The sequence below is a fragment of the Rhamphochromis sp. 'chilingali' genome (genome assembly GCF_963969265.1).
Source record: "Rhamphochromis sp. 'chilingali' genome assembly, chromosome: 3".
NCBI lineage: Eukaryota > Metazoa > Chordata > Actinopteri > Cichliformes > Cichlidae > Rhamphochromis > Rhamphochromis sp. 'chilingali'.
This window is the reverse complement of record NC_137931.1, coordinates 26,444,676-26,468,373: the sequence shown is the minus strand read 5'-3', so window position 1 is coordinate 26,468,373 and position 23,698 is coordinate 26,444,676. Positions and strand designations below refer to the sequence as shown.

The 23,698-nt window shown below is 39.4% G+C and overlaps 2 protein-coding genes across 3 annotated transcripts; both read left to right on the top strand.

The window, feature by feature from the left end:
• The first annotated feature begins 254 nt into the window (after nucleotides 1-254).
• LOC308393296 (protein NLRC3-like) lies at nucleotides 255-22,654 on the top strand. 2 transcript variants are annotated; one of them, XR_013970953.1, is made up of 14 exons: nucleotides 255-2,280; nucleotides 7,488-7,625; nucleotides 7,710-7,803; nucleotides 8,688-8,786; nucleotides 10,507-10,585; nucleotides 11,666-11,894; nucleotides 12,059-13,868; nucleotides 14,137-14,310; nucleotides 14,600-14,755; nucleotides 17,398-17,571; nucleotides 18,113-18,268; nucleotides 19,753-19,800; nucleotides 19,927-19,973; nucleotides 20,137-20,217. XR_013970953.1 is itself a non-coding variant. In XM_080876958.1 (13 exons), exons 5-13 carry the CDS (start codon nucleotides 10,583-10,585, stop codon nucleotides 20,676-20,678), a joined length of 3,291 nt encoding a protein of 1,096 aa, XP_080733084.1. In that variant the 5' UTR covers nucleotides 256-2,280; nucleotides 7,488-7,625; nucleotides 7,710-7,803; nucleotides 8,688-8,786; nucleotides 10,507-10,582; the 3' UTR covers nucleotides 20,679-22,654. The 2 variants fall into 2 exon arrangements, 1 of the variants encoding a protein (XP_080733084.1); XM_080876958.1 differs by lacking the exon at nucleotides 19,753-19,800 and having other exon boundaries at nucleotides 256-2,280; nucleotides 20,137-22,654.
• LOC308393306 (piggyBac transposable element-derived protein 3-like) lies at nucleotides 3,302-6,404 on the top strand. Its single transcript, XM_080876976.1, has 2 exons — nucleotides 3,302-4,057; nucleotides 4,668-6,404. The coding sequence occupies exons 1-2, from the start codon at nucleotides 3,957-3,959 to the stop codon at nucleotides 6,166-6,168; spliced, it is 1,602 nt and encodes a 533-aa protein (XP_080733102.1). The 5' UTR covers nucleotides 3,302-3,956; the 3' UTR covers nucleotides 6,169-6,404.
• Nucleotides 22,655-23,698: the final 1,044 nt, after the last annotated feature.

The window sequence follows — 23,698 nt, the reverse complement described above, 5'->3', positions numbered from 1 at the left end:
ACTGGTCAAAATTATTTATTAAACAAATAAACCACATTTTTTAACCCCAAAAAATACACGTTCAAAGCAACACAACAGCAGCCTAATATCAGACAGAACATAGGCCTGCAGGTATCAGGCTGTTTTTCTCCTTTATCTCATAGTGGACAGAAATTATTTTTGGAGTGGCACAAATAATTTGTGTGGCATCAAATGTGATGCAGAACAGCTGATTGTTCTGTAAATAGTTTGAAATGTTTATTTTAAAAAAACGCCTTGGCTGCATTTTTAGGTAAACAGCTGCAAAAACTTTGTTTGCAAAACTTTTTTGAAGAAGTAACTATATAATTAATTGCCCAACATTGGTCATTATATACTGTATTTTGCAGACAGAGTTACAGGACTCTCTCCCAGACCACAGACTCATACTCATAATACAAGTCAGAGCTTTATAAAAATAAATAAATAAAAAAGTTGTGTTTTCAAAATTGGAGTTCAAGTTATTCTTACTTCCAATAGTGTTAACATACTACACAGGTCATGAACAAGATTTTTTAAATTTTCATTGTAAGTGGGCTAAAACAGTTAATTAAAAATAGTCTAACATAAATGTAAATGCTGTAGGCAAGGCAAGGCAAGGCAAGTTTATTTGTATAGCACAATTCAACAACAAGGTGATTCAAAGTGCTTTACAGAGACATTAGAAACAAAAACAAATAAAAAAGCATGATTTAAAATTGATTAAAACAAGCAAACAAACAGACTAATTAACAAACAAACAAAACAGTATATAAAATTAATGTAATTTGATTATTTTAATAAACCATGTAACTTGGATGGATTTGATGCTGGTGTGACCACAGTGCACACGTCTGATGTCGCTCACAGTGGTCCAAGGGATCGCTCAGGGAGTTTGTGTGTTCGCTCAGACACATGAAAAATTAGAGGGAACATTGGTCACTTGTGTAAAAAGTTGTCTGCTATTTTACTAACACTGTAAAAATAGTATAAAAAGGGGCGATCGTGGCTCAAGAGTTGGGAGTTCGCCTTGTGAACCGGAAGGTTGCCGGTTCGAACCCCAGCTCGGGCAGTCTCGGTCGTGTCCTTGGGCAAGACACTTCACCCGTTGCCTGCTGGTGGTGGTCAGAGGGCCCGGTGGGGCCAGTGTCCGGCAGCCTCGCCTCTGTCAGTGCGCCCCAGGGTGGCTGTGGCTACAATGTAGCTTGCCATCACGTGTGTGTGAATGACTGGATGTGTAAAGCGTTTTGGGGTCCTTAGGAACTAGTAAAGCGCTATATAAATACAGGCCATTTACCATTTAAAATTGTTTACAAGCAAAAGAAATCAGATTGCACTTAAGTATGTCACTATTGTCTGTCAATAGCCACCATCCACCTCTGTAAGAAGAAATCTATATAGGTTTAATCTAATGTGAAGCTTCTGTTGTCAAAGTGAGTCAGATCCACCTGATATGAATGTGTGCATGATGTGTGCACCTCACATAGCTTGAGAAGCAATGACTGACTCGACTGTTATGTTAAAACAGGTGTAGTGTTGTAGTTGTTTTAGGATTAAACGACCTGCTCCCTGTCTCTGCTTTCATCTAGTGGTTAAAAAATGCCCTAATATATCTGTAATGCTGGGTTACTTTAAATGAAAGCAGGTGATATTCTAAGTTCAAAAGTAAATAACAAGCTAATACAATAAGAATTCTACAAAACCTGTTAGCTAAACTGTGGACGTGAGCTCTGTTATACCAGCTGTTTATGGTTGGTTATTAACATTATTAATTCATTATACCATGGCAGCTCATTGTAAATTTTATGAAATGTGATAAGAACTCTGTTTATGATTAATGGTATTGAGAATGCTGTTAAATATAAAAATAAACATATTCTGTACTGGTTTTTTTTTTTTTTTCTTTTTTTGGTACCGATTGGAAGAAAACAAATTCTGCATTGCATATTATCTTGTTAATATATATTTTTATCTAGCTATTGCACACATATCAATCTTCTCTGTATTTCTTTAAACGTTTGGATGATTTAAAAAAATATGAATGCTACAGGTGAAAGTTTAAAGGCTACAGTCTGTAAAATTAATTGTGAAATCTAAAGGGAGACGTCGTAGCACACTCACTCGGTTGGTTGCATCGGACAACGCGCGCGCTACCGTACTGGACAGGGCGCGCGGCTTTGATCGAGTGAATGGTTCGGGGTTTGCCCCCAAACGCCTCTTTGATTGGTTCTTTTCATTTCGATGGAGCTCATTGAACAGTGTCTCCTGTGTCTCCTGTAGGAGGTAAGGGATCAGTCTTTCGTGATTTCCTCGATAGCTCACGTCAGTTTGCGCAGTTGGCGTTAACGGACTGAAAGCTGCAACTGGGAAGACGGGAAGAAGCTGGCTGGCCGCTGGAGAACCTCGGACTGCTTTTATTAAAACTTCGGAAGCTTAAAACCTTTTCTGCGTTTGTAAATCGTTAGTTATGATAACGATTTACAAGACTTAACGTCTCTTTATTTATTTTATCCTTATGATCTGAACAGGAAGTACAAGGACAAGCCAAGGCTGACGCAGACAGATTTGATTAATAAATCCCTGCAGCCGCTCCTTAACATAACGACGTATCCGCGTCTGTCTGTGAGCAAACAGGAGAAATGTCTGTGCTGTGTCTGTAGTTTTTTATCTGTATGGGGCATGTTTCGCATTTTGTGGGTCTCAGTAAAGTTTATTTGAAAAGGAGGGAGGGGACTCCCAGCAAGTCCCAGCCTGCCTTATCATGCGTTCAAGTCCTGTAGAAACTGAAGAGTGGCAAGTCCCTCCTCCCTGCAGTCACTGACAAATGTAGTAGGTGGTGGCGGTCCTAGCCTGTTTGGCGCCCTGGGCGAACACTCCCTCTGCCCCCCCCCCCCACACACACACACACACACACACACAAAACATATTAAGGATTGTACATTAACATAAAAACATAACATTAATGTAGTTACTATGGACTTAATGCATACATATTATTAAAATATGGGCTATAACAGTTGTATTGATGTATAGCAACTTGAAATGCTCCCACAAATGGCACTACAACATGTAAAAAAATAATATAAGCTCTGGCGGACTTGGTTCTATGGTAGGTCTTAAAGGGTTAAATAAATATCGTCAAATAATCAAGATCTCAATTTCAGTGAAAATAATCGTGATTATCATTTTTGCCATAATCAAGCAGCCCTACCCATACAGAAAAGAAATAGTAAAAACTTATATGTGATTACTCATGAAAGTGGCCACTTTCATGAGTAAATCATATAAGGCTTACATGATTTACTCATGAAAGTGGCCACTTTCGCATTACTTTCATACATTGTTTTAGTAAGTATCCAAAACATACAAGTTTCATTATATAATTTTTCAAGGGATCTTATATCTGTTTTCACACTTATATGCTTTTCATACAAGTTTCACACAAGACAGATACAAACTTTATAAGATTTATATATATCTTTTCCATATGGGTAATCTTTTGCTCGTTTCTCCTCCTTTTCTTTTCTCTTTTTTTCTAAACTGAGGACCTGGTGGCTTTGAACTTTTCTTGTCCATCTTCCATTGGTTTTAATTTTGCACTCCAGTATGAACACCCATCCCTCATTCAAATCATGAATACATAATGGACTTGGATTTACAACATTATAAATGAAATGGACTCTATTTGGAAGCAGCAGGGCCCCCTCCAGTCCTTTCGACGGCTTGTGTGTGAGACTTTAAATCATCAAACTGTAAATTTTACATTGTGATTGATCCCTTTACCCCTAGTCCTAAAGTGTATATTTATTTTCTTACTCTTCTTATATATCCTCCTGAGACCCAGCAGTTCATTTTTGTGCACTGTAGTACACATTTAGTTTTTGCTTGTATCTCTCATACTCTACATGCCACTCTGCTAAGTCCTGTTGTTTCTTAGAGAGGACAAGTGTACCTTTAAAATGATGTCACATGTGTGGGGTGTGGCCTTGCCAACTATCCTTTTCCCTCCTTTTCAAAATGGCTGGCATCCCTACAAGCACATTTTATGGAAGAAGGAAAGGTAAGCATGATATTTACATTTAAAGTGTTTTTGCAACTCATATTTTGATAAATTTTCAAAAATAAACATCTAGTAAGTAATTTGAGGAAGTTTTCAGAACTAAGCTTATTTAATTTCACAGAGCAAATGACTAATTTATTAATGTGTACTCCAGTGCACGTCAGGACTTTGTACTTATTTTTATTTCACATTTTTCTAGTAGACAGCTCTTTGACAGAGGCAGAGAGAATTCTTAACAGAATCATTGAGGGAGATTCAGACATAGATCTTTCAGAAGATGAGAGTCATGTGAGCCAGACAGGAGAGGGTGAGAACCCAGATGAGGGACCAGACGAAGATGACCAAGATGCAGGGCCAGATGTAATGGAGAAAGACACAGGGCCAGCTGAAATCTGCCGTCGTCCTATCTGGTCCAAAACCAACATGTAGGAGAATCTGGAATTTTTGATTTTGAGTACAAAAGTACCAGTAACATACAGAAATGTTTTACAGTAAATTAATTTAACTTGTAAAGATAGTGTAAAAGTGTTTTAAGTGAACTATATCGGATATTTGAGTATAAATAATTTTTCTGACTTTTGTTTTGCTAAGTAATTTTTCTTTATCTTAGGTTCATGCCTGTGTTGGAAGAATGCAGAATTCGAGATGATGGCACACTAATGACACGTAATGATTGGAGCCCACAGCAGTATTTCCAGCAGTACATTGATAAAAAACAAATTCAGGACTTGTCCTTCTTCACCAACCAGCGTATGGTACGGGATTCAGGGTGTAGTTTAAACACAACACCAGAGGAGATCAATACCTTTTTAGGAATCTCTGTGTACATGGCATGCCTTGGATATCCGAGAATTAGAATGTACTGGGCTGCCAAAACAAGAGTCGCAATTATAGCTGATTCCATGACACGTGATCGTTTCTACAAGATCAGGTCCTCGCTGAAAATGGTTGACGATCTCAGTGTGCCAGAAAGCGAAAAGAAAAAGGATCCCCTGTGGAAAGTCAGACCAGTTCTAAAGAGGGTCCTCCAAGGTTGCCTCAATCTGCCCAGGCCAACAAAGGTCTGTATTGATGAACAGATCGTTCCATTCACTGGCCAATGTCCAGTTCGTCAGTTTGTACCTGGAAAGCCAAATCCAACAGGATTAAAAGTGTTTGTTCTTGCAAGTCCAGGTGGTTTAGTGCTTGATTTTGAAACCTACATGGGAAAGAACACCTTCACTCAAGTCCAACAGATGGGAATAAGTGGAAATGCAGTCTTGCGTTTAACAGAGACACTTCCTAGAGGATCACTAGTCTACTTTGACCGGTATTTTACCACCATCAGTCTTCTGGATGCTCTTAAAGAAAGGGGCCTTCTAGGTACAGGAACAATTCAAAAGAATCGAATCCCAAAAGAGTGCCACTTCACTGCTGACAACATCCTGAGCTCAAAACCAAGAGGTTCGTCAGAAATGATTGTACGGAGACCTCATGAAATAGCAGTCACCAAGTGGATGGACAACAAGCCTGTTGTCATGGCATCAACTGCTCATGGAATTGAGCCCCAGGATACCTGTTCCAGATGGTCAAAGAAAGAACAGAGACAAATCCAAGTCCCAAGACCTGCAGTGGTTGCAGAATATAATATCAACATGGGAGGGGTTGACCTATGTGATCGCATGCTCAGCTTCTACAGAATATCTAGCCGGACCAAGAAGTGGACTGTTCGCACCATACTTCATTTCATTGATCTGGCCATCACCAACTCATGGCTTCAATATCGACAAGGCAGCGAGGCCATGCAACAAGCTGAAAAGAATACACAGTACCTGGAGTTCAAGCTCCTCTTGGCTGAAGAACTGATAAACAAGGGACAAACATGGGAACAAGACCTAAATAATACCAGTGATGAAGAGTTCTCTCCAGAAATCAAGAAAAGGAAGCCCCAACCAGATGAGAGTGTAAGAAAATATGGTGCACTCCACTTGCCTGAAATGGTTAACAGCCCAAGGCCTTTCAGGTGCAGAATGCTTGGGTGCAACAGTAAAACATATGTGAGATGTGTGAAGTGCCAAATGTTCCTCTGTGTATCCAAAAAATCACAGTGCTTTCTTAGATATCATAAATGAATGGACTTTTGTGAAATAAATAAAAAAAACCCAGTGCAATCAGTTGTTCCTAGACGAATGGCCTACAGCCAGTGAAATGTCAGTGACTTCTAAGTTGACCCATGATCTACTGTTTTGTGATGTTTTTATGTAAATATGTTTTAAAATCCTGCTTACAAAGATTTCAGTGCAGCATTTAATTTTTTTAATCAGCTCTTGAATTTTGTTAGTTTCACATTCGGGATCAATGAACTCCCCTTGTGCACTGGAGTGCACATGTTGTAAAATTTAAATAAAATCTGTTAAAAACAAAATTGTTTTTGCAATGTGTTTTTTACCAAGCCAATACTTGATTTATATTAAAAAAATCAAAATCAAAATACTTTTTTTTCCTGGGTCTCAGGAGGATATATTGTTTGTTTACTTCCACTGCTGTAACTGGAGCCTCGTCCTCTCGTCTCTCTATATACTGTACTTCTATAGCGGAGATGACAATAAAGTTTTACTTTGACTTCAGCAGCGAGCAGGTGCACCGAGGGCTCTCGCGCTCACTTTTCATGTACAGAATTTCGAAAAAACATCGAATTATAAGCCTGTATTATAATGTCTGGTGTTTTCGTGTTTGTTGGTTTGACCTCACAGCCGATTGTTCATTCAGTGGGCTGGTTTCAGTCCTTATGCAAATGTATTGTTTATGAGATTGGGGAAACCTGCAGTCAGCTGAGTCTGAAGAAGTCACCTGGATGAGTGACTAAATGTTTCTCCCACTGAAAATGCTGCGTCCAGATGAACAGAATCAACTTTTTTAAAGTGTTCTTGAGAAATAGCTCTCCAGGCTTTCCAAAGGTCTTTTGAAAGCTCTTCTTTACACGTTAGCTACTTTTTACTCATTTTCAGTCCAGTTCTTATACCTGAGCCTTCAGAAGAATTTCTTTTTATCGTTTTTTTGCTAAGCCACTGTAGACTGACGTATGAATCATTCAAGCATAAAAAGGCATCTAACCCTTGGGTTAGATCAACTTGGCAAAGAACCAGTTTAAATTAAATTAAATTTAAATTGTATTTTTGGGTATTTTGTTAAGATAAAGAGACAATTTGTTCTCATTTCTGTAATTTAGTCTATTAAATAAAATGACATAATATAAGGTTTTCACTCAGCATGGTTTGCAGCATGTCCTTCAAAAGAAAAAAAAAGAGTGATACATACTTTCAGTTATCAACTGAAATGTTTGAAAATGGACTGGAGGTTCCAGTTAAGCTGAATGTATCATGTGTGCTGTGCTTCATGACAGGAGGATTTCAGTTGATGTGCACACGAATGATTTGTGTTTCCTCTGCAGGTGAAGGTAGAAAGTGTGTGTGAGCTGTTGTGGATGTGAATTCAGCAGCATGGATCAGTGTGAGGACAGAGAGGAGGGAGTCCCTCCCTCTAAAACCACTCTGTGTGGGGAACATGAGAGCCAGACCAAAGCTCAGAGGTGAGATGACCATCTCTAACTGTCCAGGACTCTAATCCATGTCAAAGCTCAGCACTCACATCACTGCTCCATCATTATTCACAGGAACCAATCTGGAGCTGAACCCAGCTGTGTGTCCTTAAAGAGTGACTGGTCAAAGAGTATTGGTGGCAATTTTAAAGAACAACCCTGCAGAGAGGTAAGCTGATAGTAACGTGAACTCTGATAGCAAACAATTTGGTGTCTGATTTAAATGAACTACTTGATGATGTTTCATTGTCGCCAAAGTAATGGTACATGGCCTGCATTTGTATAGCTTTACACTACATTCAGTCACACACGATGGCAAGCTACATTGTAGCCACAGCTGCCCTGGGGCGCACTGACAGAGGCGAGGCTGCCGGACACTGGCGCCACCGGGCCCTCTGACCACCACCAGTAGGGGTTAGTATCTTGCCCAAGGATATTTGGCATGCAGCCAGGATGCAGCCTGGGATTGAACCACCGACCTTCTGATTAGTGGCCGACCTGCTCTGCCACCTGAGCTACAGCCACCCCATATACGGCCTCCCTATACGGGGTCATATGACTGTTGGGATTTATTTGTGTAAATCTGTAGTTCTCCTTAGATCTTCACTGAGTTCTTTGAACTTTCCTATTGTGCAAAGTATTAGTGAATCTAATGAGTGCTTTAAAACAAATCCCTTTTATACTGCCAAATAGAAACCTATCAGAAATTATCAGTTGGACCTGGCTGCAACAACAGTTTTATGTTTAGAAATCAAGGATATACTGTCCACTTTCATATCTGTCTCTTTGGCAGTAAGTGGTTCTTTGTTGTTTGGTTTGTAAAGCACTTTATAAGTGAGGCCTCGCATTACTTTTCTTCACTTATGATACAACCCAATATCACGACAAAGTGTGTAATAGATACGCTGTGTGTGCACTGTGTCCATTTTACACTTTGCTATGAGAACAGAGCCAGACCAAAGCTCAGAGGTGAGATGACCATCTCTAACTGTCCATGACTCTTCTCCATGTCACAGCTCAGCACTCACATCACTGCTCCATCATTATTCACAGGAACCAACCTGGACCTGAACCCAGCTGTGTTTCCTTAAAGAGTGACTGGTCAAAGAGTATTGGTGCTAATTTTAAAGGACAAAACTCTGCTGTGGAAAGGTAATCTATATCTGTATATATTTTTATTTTTTCAGTAAACTTTCAAACACTGTTAAAAAAAACAATTCTTTGATCTTCGGGCTGAAGGAAGAACAACACTCGGTGTTTTAATGCCCATTCAACAATCTCTTTAATCAATACAATTCTCTTTATGCCATACAAACTCTTTGAGCAATACAATCATCTGGACGGGAGATGTGCAGAGGAGGAGGTCCTGCAGATCTTGAAGTGTCTGACAGTTACACACACTCTTATAGCCTCGACCCCCACCCGAGTCATAAAACCTAAACATTCACATTCTTTCTCTCCCTCTCAGGCTATGTCCATCATTTTCTCTCCGTTTTGGCCTCCTGTCCACATTGAGACGGCATTTTTGTCACGGTCCTGGGTCAGTGACCCAGTGTTTTGAGTTTCTTGCGCCTCTGAGTTTTTTGTATTATGTTCTTAGTTCTCTTTGTTGTCCCAGCTTATTCTTTAATGTAGTGTCTTAGTTTCGTTTTCTTGTATTCTGTTTAGTTCTCTGAGTATTTAGTAGCTGCCCTCTGTGTCTCTTTGTTGTTGGTGTTGTCTGTGTTTCTTAGTTGCTCTGTCTCCCCTAGTCTAGTTCGCGTCTCTGTGTCATACTTCCTGTTTTACGTTGAAGGTCCGTGTCTTATGTGAATGTGTTCAGTTTACGCTTCCTTGTCTCGTCAGTTCTTATTTCCCCCAGCTGTGCTCTCCTTCTGTGTCTCATTCCCCTCGTTACTTCCCAGTGTATTTAAGCCCTGTGTTTCTCTGAGTCAGTGTCGTGTTGTCCCTCATGCTGTGTGGATCTCCCTGTGTCTCACTGTGAGTTTTAGGTTGGTGTTTCCTAGTTTAGTTTGTATTTTTTTTTTCCCTGCCAGCCAATAAAGCTGTGACTTTGAGTTGACACCTTGAGTCTGAGCACCTGCATTTTGGGCAACTCTGTCAAAATGACTGAAAACGCTAGTGTGGACACGGAGCATTTTCGTATGAAAACGCCGTTTTCGAATATCTCCGTGCTAGTGTGGACGTAGCCTTAGTGAGCTTCAGTTATGACCTTGGCTTTCAGCATGTTTTGTTCTCCCTAATCAGACAAAGCGGGCCGTGATTCTATGCAAACAGTATTTCTTTATAAATCAGCAATATAAGGTATCATGAAACAGTGTAATATTCCATTCCTGTCTTTTCTCAACATAAACAATCCATTAATTTTATTACATGTACATGGGGATTTTCACAGCTCAGCATCCAATATCAAAATCCGCTGGGGCCGTCCCAGCAGCACACATTTATACACAGACATCAACAACCTTGTGATCCCTCTCTGTCTCCTGCCTCCCTATCTTGTGTCCTTGCTGCCCACTTCTTCGCACACTATATTCTCCTGAGTTTGGCTTACCAACTCCTTATCCCACTAACGGCAGCTTTCTGTCGCTCCTGCTTCTCACATACATCTCTGACCTATTCTTCCAATTCTATGTGTGTGCTCGATGTGTGAATGTTTAGTAACTTGACCTATGACCTACTTAAATGAATAATGAATATAATGCTTTACCATGGTTCAACAACTAAATCCCAACTACTGCGATAATACGATAATCTATTCTCACACAGCTCAGCACTCACATCACTGCTCCATCATTAATTAGGAAGGTGGGATTGTAAAATAGTTTTTCTGAGAAGTCTTTTTTTCTCTCTTATTTATTCATCTCTACAGAGAGAACAAGAATACCTCAGAGGTTCCCAGTGATCAGCCTCCCCAGGAGCATCAAGCACACCTGGACTCCATATTTATGGTCTGTAAATATACAAACAGTACTTTACATCTGTTCACAGTCATTTCTTAAAAATTTTATGCATGTTCTTACAACCAAACACAGAAGCAAAAAGCGTGACTATTTTTGAAAATAGCTTCAAAATTCAGATGGTGCAGCAGCAAAAATATAACTGTATGGTATTTACATTGTATTTCAAGCTCTAATATTTCTAAACCACTTGTTAGTTTTATTTAAAAAATACTTTTAAATCGTTACAGAAAGTTGTATTATAATAAAGTGGAAGCAACTGGAAATGAAAGTCTGACTGCACTGTGCCAAATGTAAAGTTTAGTGGAGGTTTGATTATGGGATTTGTTTGTTTTTCAGGGTTGGGGTTCGGCTCCTTAGTGCTGATCCTGTGTTTTTTCACAAAATTGTGTGGTATGACCAAAGGTCTCCACTTTGGTGTCATCCATTCAGAGTCTTGTGGTTTGTTTGGATGCAGCTTTACAAACCTAAGCTGTGCTGTTTTCTTCTCAGAAAGGAGAGCTTTCTCCTGACAACCCTTCTAAACTTGCAATATTTGTTTCTCCTTTTTCTAAATGTACTGTCATAAACTTCAACTCTTTAGCTCTTGTGTTTTTTTTGCTGTTTCTTTGAGAATTGTACAGTCTAACCAGGTTTGCCGCGACATCCACACCTTGGAAGACTAGCAACTGACTTATTATTTTCCACTTGTGAATAATCTTTAGGATGATGGCCTTCAAATTGTTTTCAACTTGCTTTAAAACTCTTCCCAGATTGATGGGTGTGAATGCCCACATAAATGCAGCATTGAGTGCAAAACAAAAGAAATGGTGTATGCAGACCTGCAGTGCTCAGCAGGAATCTTAACATTCCCTGAGACATTTTCCTCCATCACCAAGGTCTAAAGTTAATTTATTCAGCTTTTAAGGGGGATCTAAAAACAGCAAACTGACACCACACGAAGCCCTGGAATGATGTATAAATAAAACAGATTTTAATTCCAGCTGGATTGTAATTGTTTTCAACATGGTTCTGATGTTTGTATCTATGATTTCAGATTTATTGAGTCATTCATATAAATTTCTGTTCCAGCTCCTGGAGGAGAAAATCATCACTTTTGTGAAGAATGAGTTAAAGAAGATCCAGACAGTTCTGTATCCAGATTATTCAGAATGCTTAAACTGCCAGACGGAGGATAAGGAGATTTTGGAGTGTGAGGATGAAGAGCAAAGGCGTACCAACAGAGAGGCATTTATAAAGATCACACTGCAGTTTCTGAGAGGAATGAAGCAGTATGAGCTGGCTGACCGTCTGCTGAGCAGTAAGAGGATTTTTCTAAACATAGAAGCTGCTGGTTATACTAAGACATTTACTAATGTCTGAAGGATTACACCAGCACATATGTAAACACTCATTCTTTAGAAGAATTAAATGGTGGGATATTTAATATATAACTTAATCAGGTAACATATTGTCTGTTTTCAGGCAGATTTGCTCCAGTTTGTCAACATAATCTTAAATCTCAACTGAAGAAGAAGTTCCAGTGTCTGTTTGAGGGGATCGCTAAAGCAGGAAATCCAACCATTCTGAATCAGATCTACACAGAGCTCTACATCACAGAAGGGACTGCAGAAGTCAATGATGAGCATGAGGTCAGACAGATTGAAACAACATCCAGGAGACGAAAACCAGATGGACCAGAAACAACAATCAGACAAGAAGACATCTTTAAAGCCTCACCTGGAAGAGATGAACCAATCAGAACAGTGTTGACAAAGGGAGTGGCTGGCATTGGGAAAACAGTCCTAACACAGAAGTTCACTCTAGATTGGGCTGAAAGCAAAACTAACCAGGACATCAAGTTCATATTTCCATTCACTTTCAGAGAGCTGAATGTGCTGAAAGAGAAAAACTTTAGCCTGCTGGAACTTGTTCATCACTTCTTTACCAAAACTAAAGAAGTAGGAATCTGCAGCTTTGAAGACTTCCAGGTTGTCTTAATTTTTGATGGCCTCGATGAGTGTCGACTTCCTCTGGACTTCCACAAAACTAAAATCCTGACAGACCCCACTAAGTCCACCTCAGTAGATGTGCTGCTAACTAACCTCATCAGAGGGAACCTGCTTCCCTCTGCTCACCTCTGGATAACCACACGACCTGCAGCAGCCAATCAAATCCCACCTGGGTATATTGACATGGTAACAGAGGTGAGGGGGTTCACTGACCCACAGAAGGAGGAGTACTTCAGGAAGAGATTCAGAGATGAGGAGCAAGCCAGCAGGATCATCTCCCACATCAAGACATCACAAAGCCTTCACATCATGTGTCACATCCCAGTCTTCTGCTGGATCGCTGCTACAGTTCTGGAGGATGTGGGGAAGAAGAGAAAAGAGGAAACAAGGACAGCACTACCTACAACCCTGACTGAGATGTACATCCACTTCTTGGTGGTTCAGGCAAAAGTGAAGAAGGTCAAGTATGATGGAGGAATGGAGACAGATCCACCCTGGAGTCCAGAGAGCAAACAGATGGTTGAGTCTCTGGGAAAACTGGCTTTTGAGCAGCTGCAAGGAGACAACCTGATCTTCTATGAATCAGACCTGACAGAGTGTGGCATCGATATCAGCGCCGCCTCAGTGTACTCAGGAGTGTTCACACAGATCTTTAAAGAGGAGAGAGGGCTGTACAAGGACAAGGTGTTCTGCTTCATCCATCTGAGTGTTCAGGAGTTTCTGGCTGCTCTTCATGTCCATCTGACTTTCATCAACTCTGGAGTGAATTTACTGGAAAAGCAACAGGAAACCACCCAGAATTTGCAAGAAGAAGAATCTGCAGACACTTGCTTGTACAAGGGTGCTGTGAATAAGGCTTTACAGAGTTCAAACGGAAAACTGGACTTGTTCCTCCGCTTCCTCCTGGGTCTTTCACTTCAGACCAATCAAAGTCTTTTACATGGGCTGCTAGAACAGACAGGATGTAGCTCACAGACCAATCTGGAAACAGTTCAACACATAAAGGAGAGGCTCAGTGGAAATCTATCTGCAGAGAAAAGCATCAACCTGTTTCACTGTCTTAATGAACTAAATGAACATTCTATATTGGAGGAGATCCAACAGTCCCTGAGATCAGGAAGTCTCGCTGCTGATAAACTGTCTCCTGCTCAGTGGTCAGCTCTGGTCTTTATCTTATTATCATCAGAAAAAGATCTGTTTGTGTTTGACCTGAAGAAATACTCTGCTTCAGAGAAGGCTTTCCTAAGGCTCCTGCCAGTGATTAAATGCTCCAGCATAGCGCTGTAAGTCATAAAGTTTTCATGATTTAAACACACTGTTTTTGTTATTCTGTTTAGCACAGTTGTGTGCTGTCTAGTTTGATGTAAGATTTATGTGCCAATTAGAAGCTGCACTTAATGTATAAGCTCATTATGTCATCGGGTTTCTTAGGGTAAACTGGTAACGATTTAGCATGTGCTAAGTTGATGATTTATATAGTCCATGTATAATCAAAAGTTCATGCTGTGCAGTCACATATTATTATTTTCTTGTCCATTGTTGTCTCCTCAGACTTGGTGGATGTAACCTCTCAGACAGAATCTGTGAAACTCTATCCTCACTACTCAGCTCCCGTTCCTCTTGTCTGAGAGAGCTGGACCTGAGTAACAACAACCTGAAAGACTCCGGAGTGAAAGTACTGTCTGGGGGACTTGAGGGTCCACACTCTAAACTGGAAAAACTTAGGTTACGATTCTTCAAATCTTTCATGATATGTGTAAAATTGTTCTAGTTGAGATCCTAGATATTACATATTAAATTATCAGGACTTTCTCACTACTTTCTTTTCATGTGGTCTGTTTAGGATCTTTTTTTTCTCTTTAATTAAAGAAATGACACTCATGAAGCACTTTGAGAGTTCAGGTAGAGTAGACAAGCGCTATCTAAGAACCAGTACATTTACCATTTACCACGTGAGCACCAGTTCAATTTTTTCTAATTGTTTAATAGTTTCTGTCATGTATGCTGTCTGCAGATTGTCAAGTTGCTCAGTCACAGAAGAAGGTTGTAGTGCTCTGACATCAGCACTGAACTCCAACCATTACCACCTGAGAGAGCTCGACCTGAGCTACAATAATCCAGGAGAGGCAGGGGTGAAGATGCTGAAGCAGCTCCGACTGGACACACTCAGGTGTGCAGAGGCTGTTTGCAGCCACAGTGTCTGATAGAGGAAGATGATTTTGAAAGTTTTTCTTACAGTCACACATAAAGTAGCCTTTTTCATTTAGCTCATTATAGGAATTCTACTTGAACGTGAACAAGAAATAAGTGAAGGGTTTGTGAATCTGTAGCTTCGTAGTCTCACGCAGCCTATTTGTCCATATGCTTATGAATATAAATGCGAACCGAATAAGCAGAGGGTATGTTTTGAGGATTCATATGTTCCCCACCACCTCTGGATAACAAGCCATGCCAAGTGTTTTGGGAGGGGTTTGTTTTGTTGTTGTTTTTTGTTGTTTTTTGTACTGGTTTACTACTTTACAAATGACTAAGCTGCTAATGTTTTATTACTATATTTGGCTGCTTTTAATGATATGGACAAGGAGGATTGAAAGTGGACTGCATTACTTTGAACCACTATTTCCAAAGAACATGCTTAGGTTGGGCGATATGTAAAAAAACTTCCAACCGATGCAGGTGATATATTCACGTATGCACAGACTTTTTGATGGGCGGAGCAATGTAATGATGCACATATTGATTTGCGCGTTTAGAACACAGATGAAGTCCAAACATGGACAAAGTAATTGCCAAATTGCACACTGGAGGAAAAGGCACAGATAGAAATAGACTGTTACCTCAGTGAAGAGTTGTTTGGTCGAGTGTGTAAAACAGATAAACACTGGAAATGCCTGTAAACACGGTTATAGTGGAAAAAATAAGCCAGTTTCTCTTTGTTTCCTTCCCCACCATAGTGGGTTTTTTTATTTGATAAAATGCTTTTGTTTTTTTTTTAACATAGGCTACTGCTGTTCTTTCTTTCTCTTATTTGAGTAAATCGCTCCAGCACTCTAAGGAGGGTGCATTTGCTCACAGCTGAAGGAGGGTGACGTTAAAACAGCGCTATTATTTGTTTCTGTTGACTGCTTCTGTTAGCTTCAGCCAACATTATTAGCAAATAAATAAATAAATCACCCTTGTAAAAACGATTGAGCCTATTGTCAATAGTCGATATATTCCTCCAATCGCCCAGCCTTAGTGCATGCAAATAATTTGTATTTCAGTTCTCAACTTTAGACTTTAACTTTGTTATACAGGTAAAACAATTTATTGCAATTAAATTACAATCAATTGATTATTATTGTATTCACCCTCTGGAGTCGACGGACGCACCGGCGCATCAAAATCACATGACCAATTTAAGACGACACAGCTACAAGATGCTGCGACTCAGTCTCCATTTCAATTTGGGTCGAGAGTACGGACTTCAAACGATATACCAGTTTTTGAATTGTGTCAATGGGCCACGTAAAGCCAGGGTTATGATAAAAAAATACACGCAATGTTTTTTCTGAACAAAACAGTGGTGTTTACAGCGGGAAGAACGGTAAAAACTGTGTTTTCTACAGACAGCGCTAGCAAACACTCGCCACTTGTGAGTGAAAAAAAGGAAAAAACACCCCTTCCCTATTGGTGTTAGAGTTTACCATGCGGCACTTGGTTGTTTAGGGAGAAGGGGAAGTTTTAGGAGTGACACCCGCAACGGAAAGCGGGCGAGCAAAAGAAAGAGAGAGAGCAAGTTTTCATATGTGAGACATTAGTGACGTTTAGCGTGTTTGGAGGCTAGAGTTAGTGTGTTGTGTAGTTATTGTTTTGTATTGTGTGTCAGTTATACTGCTGAATGTCACATTTGCTCCAAAAAAGCCATCAAATGCAGATTCCAGTGTAAACGCTGTTCCCACATGGAAAACAGGACTGATACACCTCCTGCTGTCAGACCTGCAGGGTTTAGGCCTGTGGTGTTCTCCTCTGTTTTATACTGAACACAAACTAGTTTTTTGGACTCGCACAAATAATTTGTGTGCCTTCTCATCTGATGCAGCACACATGATTGTTCTGTAAATAGATTTAAATGGTTATATAAAAAACGCCTGAGGCCTTGGCTGCATTTTTAGGTAAAAAGTACCTTATAACTTTGTTGTTTGCAAAACTTGTGCATAATTTTTAGAAATGTACGATTTCTATTTGCATTTCAAGTTATGAAAATGATTCGTTAAACATGTTTGTGGGTTTTACAGTAAAAAATATAACTTTTTTCTACTCAGATAAATTTTTTTGTCTGAAGTTAGATCAATTGTGCTAATATAGTATGCCAAAATGAAAAAATAACTCAAATTTCAAATATTTGAGGTTGTGCTGAAAATAATGATACAAAATAAGGCAAGATAAACAGTTTTTAAAGGTGAAATATAGAGGTAAAATCAAAAGTAGTCAAAAACGGCCAGTTATACCCTGGACCCCAGAGGGCTAATATTATTGTAATAAAAATGAAGTATAAAGTATAAAATGACCATAAATACGTCACTGCGATTTAGTCGGATGTTAAAAAATATAAATTTTATTTTGTACAAATAATGCACAAAGTGTATAAATAATAAAATGTCTTAAGGATATTTGGAATAGACCAGCAAGGATTTAGCATGTGCACAGTTAATAATCAGTATAGACTGCACATTTTAACGTTTTTTTGTTTGTTTGTTTGTTTGTTTGTTTGTTTGTTTGTTTTGGTTTGTGTGTTTGTTTGGGTTTTTTTACCTCTTGTTGTCTCAACAGACTAAGTGGTTGTAACCTCTCGGACAGAATCTGTGACACTCTATCCTCAGTTCTCAGCTCCCACTCCTCTAGTCTGAGAGAGCTGGACCTGAATAATAATGACCTGAAGGACTCGGGAGTGAAAACACTGTGTGGTGGACTAGAGAGTCCATACTGTAAACTGGAAATATTCAGGTCAGGATTCTTCAAACTTTTCATATAAAGTCCATTTAAATCATATTCAATGCTAACCTATGTGGCTAACCATGGCTAACCAGGACTATTGTTGATTTATTCTGCTATATTCTGCTATATTATTAAAACTTTATCTAATAACAGGATTTCTTTTCACACAGACTGTGTAGCGTCGATTTGTTGTTTTTAATTTGATGTAATTTATTACAGATGTTCACATTTTCCTCAGAATCAACTAGTAATTCACACCAGGCTTTTTCATTGAGAGTAATTATCTGGTCAACTTTTTAAGTAGTGCTTAAATCCCTACAAAACTAATGACACTCATATGAGCATCAGTTCTACTTTGTGTAGGGCTTGTCCTAATTCTTACTTTAATAGTTTCATTAATTGAACAAATAAACTTTTAGCTCAAAATATCTCTGTTAAAGCTAACTCTGCGCTTCAATCGATCACATATTTGTTAAATGGAGGTATTGTTTCTCGCTATTTGACTGCGTCACTGTTCTCTTATAGTATCTGTCACATGTGCTGTCTGCAGATTGTCAGGCTGCTTGATCACAGAAGAAGGTTGTACTGTTCTTATCTCAGTGCTGAACTCCAACCATTCCACCCTGAGAGAGCTCGACCTGAGCTACAATGATCCAGGAGAGGCAGGGGTGAAGCTGCTGAAGCAGCTCCAACTGGACATACTCAGGTATGAAGTGGCCTTTGGCAGCCAAAGTGCCTGGCAATGGAGAAAGAGACACTCGAGGAAATAGGAGAAATTTCTTCACTCATCAAGGAGCTTTTTTTTTTATATATATAAATTTTTGCTCCAAGCCATATAAAAGAAAAACAAGTCTTACATTTGTGTGAACGTTAAATAAATGAACACTGGTTTGTTTGTTTGTTTGTTTTGTTTTTTTACTTTTAGTACCACACACTGCTGTGCTTGAGGCTAGAGTGGTTTATTTAATATCACATTAGGATTTTTATTTGATTGTTTTGCACAAACAAGGATTGAAAGTTCTCTGTGTAGCTTTTTTTATAATGGCAATATTTTTTTTTCTATTACTTTATGATTAAGTAGACCAATATCGATATAATATTTATAATTCATTTGTCACAGTGAGCCGAAGCAGACTGTTTGAATTTATGAAGAGTGGACCCAAAATGCAGACACAGAGGAACGTGGAACCAAAATTTGAGTATTAACAAAAAGCGAGCCGTTTAATGTGGCTGATGAAGAAATGAAGAAAGTAATATATAAGGCAAACAAAGACAAGAATAAACAATAACCTAAACCGAGGAAACTAAAGATAAACATAAAAAACAAAAACATGAAAAAAAACATGAAACTTGGCATGGATACAAAGATACCTGGAACATAGAAATATGGCGCAAAAGACAAAAGATGGCCTGACACTGAACAAAGGAAGACAGAAGGCTAGTACGCAATCAGATAATGGGGGGATGGGGAATAGGTGGGAACACAGCTGGAACAAATCAGACCTAACAAGACAAGGGGAAGCAAAACACAATAAAACAGGAAACGGCATGGAACGCAGACATGACAACATGGACAAGAAGACAAGAAACATGACAGACTAATAAGGAAGACATACGTGAAACATAACTAAACTTAAGGCAACCAAATGATAATCTTATTACACAACATACACTAAACAAAAATATAAACGCAACACTTTTATTTTTGCTCCCATTTTTCATGAGCTGAACTTAAAGATCTGAAACATTTTCTACATACACAAAGGACCCATTATTATCAAATATTGTTCACAAATCTGTCTAAATCTGTGTTAGTGAGAACTTCTCATTTGCCGAGATAATCCATCACACCTCACAGGTGTGGCATGTCAAGGTGCTGATTAGAAAGCATGAATATTGCACAGGTGTGCCTTAGACTGCCCACAATAAAAGGCCACTCTGAAATATGCAGGAAGTGTTGTTTTCAATAAATTGCATGATCAAAAAATTTTTTCTTCTTAACATCCAACCATGCAACATATAATTTGCATATTTTTGGTGCAGCGTGTTTTGGGGTTTGAAAATGTTGAAACGTTTCTCCCACTGAAAACGCTACATCCAGATGAACAAAATAAACTTTTGGAGGTTTTGATCAGGAACTTTTTAAATTTGGTATTAGTCAGTATAATGAGGCTTTAATTATCTTTCCAGAGACTGATCTAACTCAGGGTCTCTCATCCAGTGTCCTGAGCTTTCAATGTAAGCTTTCACTTTCTGTCATACAGACTTTATCAGTGTCTAACAGTATGTGTATGAGAGCGATGTAATGTCCATGTGTGCATATTGAAAGAGACAGTGCTGGTCTGACCCCCCTCCTCCTTTCAGGGTGGAGCCTGCTGGAGGCCGATGGTTGAGACCAGGTCTGAGGAAGTGTAAGTGTGTTTTTAATGTGATTCATGAAAACATTCAACCATCTTCAAACTGTCACATCACTCATTCACATCTCTGATGTCAAGAGTCATTATCAAAGTGTCAATCAATGAACGGATGATGGATCAATAACTGCAGCTGGACTGTGTTTGTTCTCTCCATCAGATTCCTGTCAACTCACATTCGACACAAACACAGTGAACACAAAACTGAAACTGTCTGACAACAACAGGAAGGTGACACGTGTGGAGGAGGATCAGTCATATCCTGATCATCCAGACAGATTTGACTTCCATCCTCAACTATTGTGTAGAGATGGTCTGACTGGTCGCTGTTACTGGGAGGTCGAGTGGAGAGGAAACGTTTATATATCAGTGAGTTACAGAAGAATCAGAAGGAAAGAAAATGCTAAACATTGTTTGTTTGGATGGAATGATCAGTCCTGGAGTTTGTATTGTACAGATGATGGTCCTCATTCTGTCAGGCACAACAACAGACAAACATCCATCTCCTCCTCCTCCTCCTCCTCCTCTGTCTCTAACAGAGTAGCAGTGTATGTGGACTGTCCTTCTGGCACTCTGTCCTTCTACAGAGTCTCCTCTGAAACTCTGATCCACCTCCACACTTTCAGCACAACATTCACTGAACTGCTTTATCCTGGATTCAGAGTCTTGTTTGGGGCCTCTGTGAGTCTGTGTGGCATTTGATAAGAATCTTCACCTGTTTGAGATGCACAGAAGAAGAATTTAGAAAATACTCAGACATTCACAAGTTTAGTGAGCAGCCAGGCTTCAGCCTGATGTCTGATTGGGTGCGTAGCCTCCAGCTTACTTCCACATGGATGGCGGTCGTAGCTCAGGAGTAAGCAACATTTTATTTATATGGCACCTTTCAAGACAAGGATAACGAAGTGCTTCACAATAAAATTTAAAAAACGGAGCACTAAAAAAAAGACTTAACAAAAGCAAGTCTAAGATGATGAGTTTTTAGTTGTTTCTTAAAACAACTCACAGACGCTGTTTCTGGAAGTGTTCCTGAGCCCATGCACTGATATTTTATTGCAGCGCTAATGAAGGTAATAGCAATCTCACTGATCTGAAAATGCCACCAAAAACGCAAACTCATGAGTTGAAGAGGAGTCGGAGGAGATCATGAAATCGCCAAATTTCATTTTGGACGAACTGAGCAAAGTGGCTAAACAGCAAGGTATGCTACATGTCCTAATAAATGAGATTAAACAACTAAAAAAACCTGATAAAGGAGAAGGACAAGAAAATAGACGGCTTGGAACAGCGGATCGAGGGCCTTGAACAATACACAAGAATGAGTATTTAATCATAAGTGGACTAGAGATGTAACACTGAACCTACACCAGATCAACAGCTGGCAGAGGTAGAGACGGTGAAGATGCCCCAGCAGAGGAGCTGCAAACACTTGAACAGCAAGTGATAAATTTCTCCAAATGAAGAATGTGAGTATTCAGAGACATCATATCACAACATGTCACATGCTCTGTATAGATAGTAAAACAAAGCCCATTTTGAAGAAGCTAAAGAGGACTGGTGTGTATTTCCAATGAACATTTAATGAAAAAAACTGCTGAAATTGCAAAACAGGCACGTAGCCTGAAAAACAAAACAAGATATAAGCACCATGACCGAGGAACTGCAAAGTAATGATAAGACTCCTAAAGAAGTGAAAGTTCTGATAATAAGAGAACTCAGCGACTTAGAACAATACAAACGATCAGGAGTCTGCTCTTTACTGGAAATGTGATGACTGGATATTATGAATAATGGATGTGGAAACATAAATGACAAGGTTGGATTATATGTTTCCATGAAGAGGAAGACTTTGATTATGAAAAGGACTATCAAGGTGGTTATAATTTCTAATAAATACATTACTTTTAATATCGCTGTGTGGTTTTCATCTGTAAAGCTGAATAAGATCAGAACAAATGTCAAAAGAACAAAAGTGAGGGCAGAGGTAAAAAATGACATGATATTTAGAATCTGCATATATGATTCCCTATATACTTTAATGTTGTTACAAGCCTGCAGTAAGAACTGCAAAAACTGTTTTAAATAGTTGTATATAGGATTATTATTATTATTATTAGGATGATTATTACTTTGACCTTCAGCTCAATCATTGACCTTGAAAAAGAGGTCAGAGGTCAAATGTTGCATGATATTGTAAATCTTTCTATGGGACTTTCTATATGGTGACATTTCACACCACACTTGTAAGAATCACAGGTTCTGAGTTATGAGGCTTTTTTGTCAATTCTCAAACAATAACTCACTAAGCTGACCTTGAAGACCTCAGTGGATGTAAACCAAATTTTAATGGATTGTTAACACCACCCCAATCTCCAAAGTTTTATCAGAATTCATTCAAAACCTTTTGAGCTGTCAGTAGCCACTGGAGGGTGCTCTAACACTGCAGATAAACTGGAGGAAGACCTCGTTAGCTCATTTGGTTATAACTAGAACAGATATAACAGTTGTGTTTCATAAAGATGCTGAAAGTACACTTCACACGTCTGATGACATGAAGCTGTTTTTCAGACTTCCTTAAACTCCTCCTGAAACACGAACACACCGATATGCATATGTGTAGATTTCAGAGGGCACACGGGGGACACTCAAACATGTGCACATCCTAGTGTACATTTTAAGTAAACCACACAGAGATGTATTAAAATGAATGAATCTATGAGTGATGTGACTTGGTGACACATTTAATCAAAGTTAAATAAAATCAGCTCGTTTTCTGGCTCAGGATGAATTTGATTTTAGGTGTTTGGACCTCCTCGCTGTCAGCAGGTGTTGCTGAGTGTCTGTAAATCCTTGTTGTCTCTAAACTATGCTGCAGTTAGTGATGAGTGTGCGTTCATCCATACACACCGAGCTTCCTGCCTGTGTCAAGGAGCTGCTAATTAGCCTGTGTGTAATTTTCATTGTTGCCAATTACAGCCAGAGGGGCTCTGTGCGTGTGTGTGTGTGTGTGTGTGTGTGTGTGTGTGTGTGTGTGTGCGTGCGTGCGTGCGTGCGTGCGTGTGTGTGTGTGTGTGTGTGTGTGTGTGTGTGTGTGTGTGTTTACATTCAATGCTAACGAGCCGGCATGCCTTGCCAAGCGGTTGACCCACTTCCCAAAAGGAGGTCCCAAAGGACTAACACACATGCGCACACACATACACACACAAAACCACAAAGTAGTGGGCATGTCCATCAGGTCACATGATCACATCTCTCAGCCTCATCTTGAATCTTAGGGTTGAAGGACTAGTTTTGCTTAGGAAGCTGACTGAGGTGGCTTCAATGTTTCCTTTATTATCTCCCTTAGCAGAGAAAACACTGGAGCTTCTCTGAAAAGAAAGGACATAATTCCATCCCATAATTCACAGTGACACTGTCCTTTTCATTTCCTTGTGATGTAGACCATGTAAATGTGAACTATTAGTGCATTTTCCATTTCATTGCAAAACCCACTGATTTGTTTTGAAAGTTAGACTGTTAAACACTCACATTACGCTGCTGTGATAAAATCCTCTGTGATTGCATGAAAAACATACGTTTATATATGAACAGTTCCTTTAGTCAAGATTAAGAGCTATATTTGCATGATTAAAGTTCACTCCATCCATCCATCCATCCATTATCTGCTGCTTGTCCATGTCTGGGTCATGGGAGGAGCAGTCTCAGCAGAGAGACCCACACCT

What these genes read in the sequence shown, in the direction of transcription:
- LOC308393306 (XM_080876976.1), top strand. Translation starts at nt 3,957, where the DNA reads ATGATGTCACATGTGTGGGGTGTGGCCTTGCCAACTATCCTTTTCCCT. An exon ending in ATTTTATGGAAGAAGGAAAG is followed by an intron (nt 4,058 to 4,667) that starts GTAAGCATGATA and finishes TCTTTATCTTAG; the next exon opens with GTTCATGCCTGTGTTGGAAG.
- LOC308393296 (XM_080876958.1), top strand. An exon ending in TCTAAACTGGAAAAACTTAG is followed by an intron (nt 14,311 to 14,599) that starts GTTACGATTCTT and finishes TGCTGTCTGCAG; the next exon opens with ATTGTCAAGTTGCTCAGTCA. An exon ending in TGTAAACTGGAAATATTCAG is followed by an intron (nt 17,572 to 18,112) that starts GTCAGGATTCTT and finishes TGCTGTCTGCAG; the next exon opens with ATTGTCAGGCTGCTTGATCA.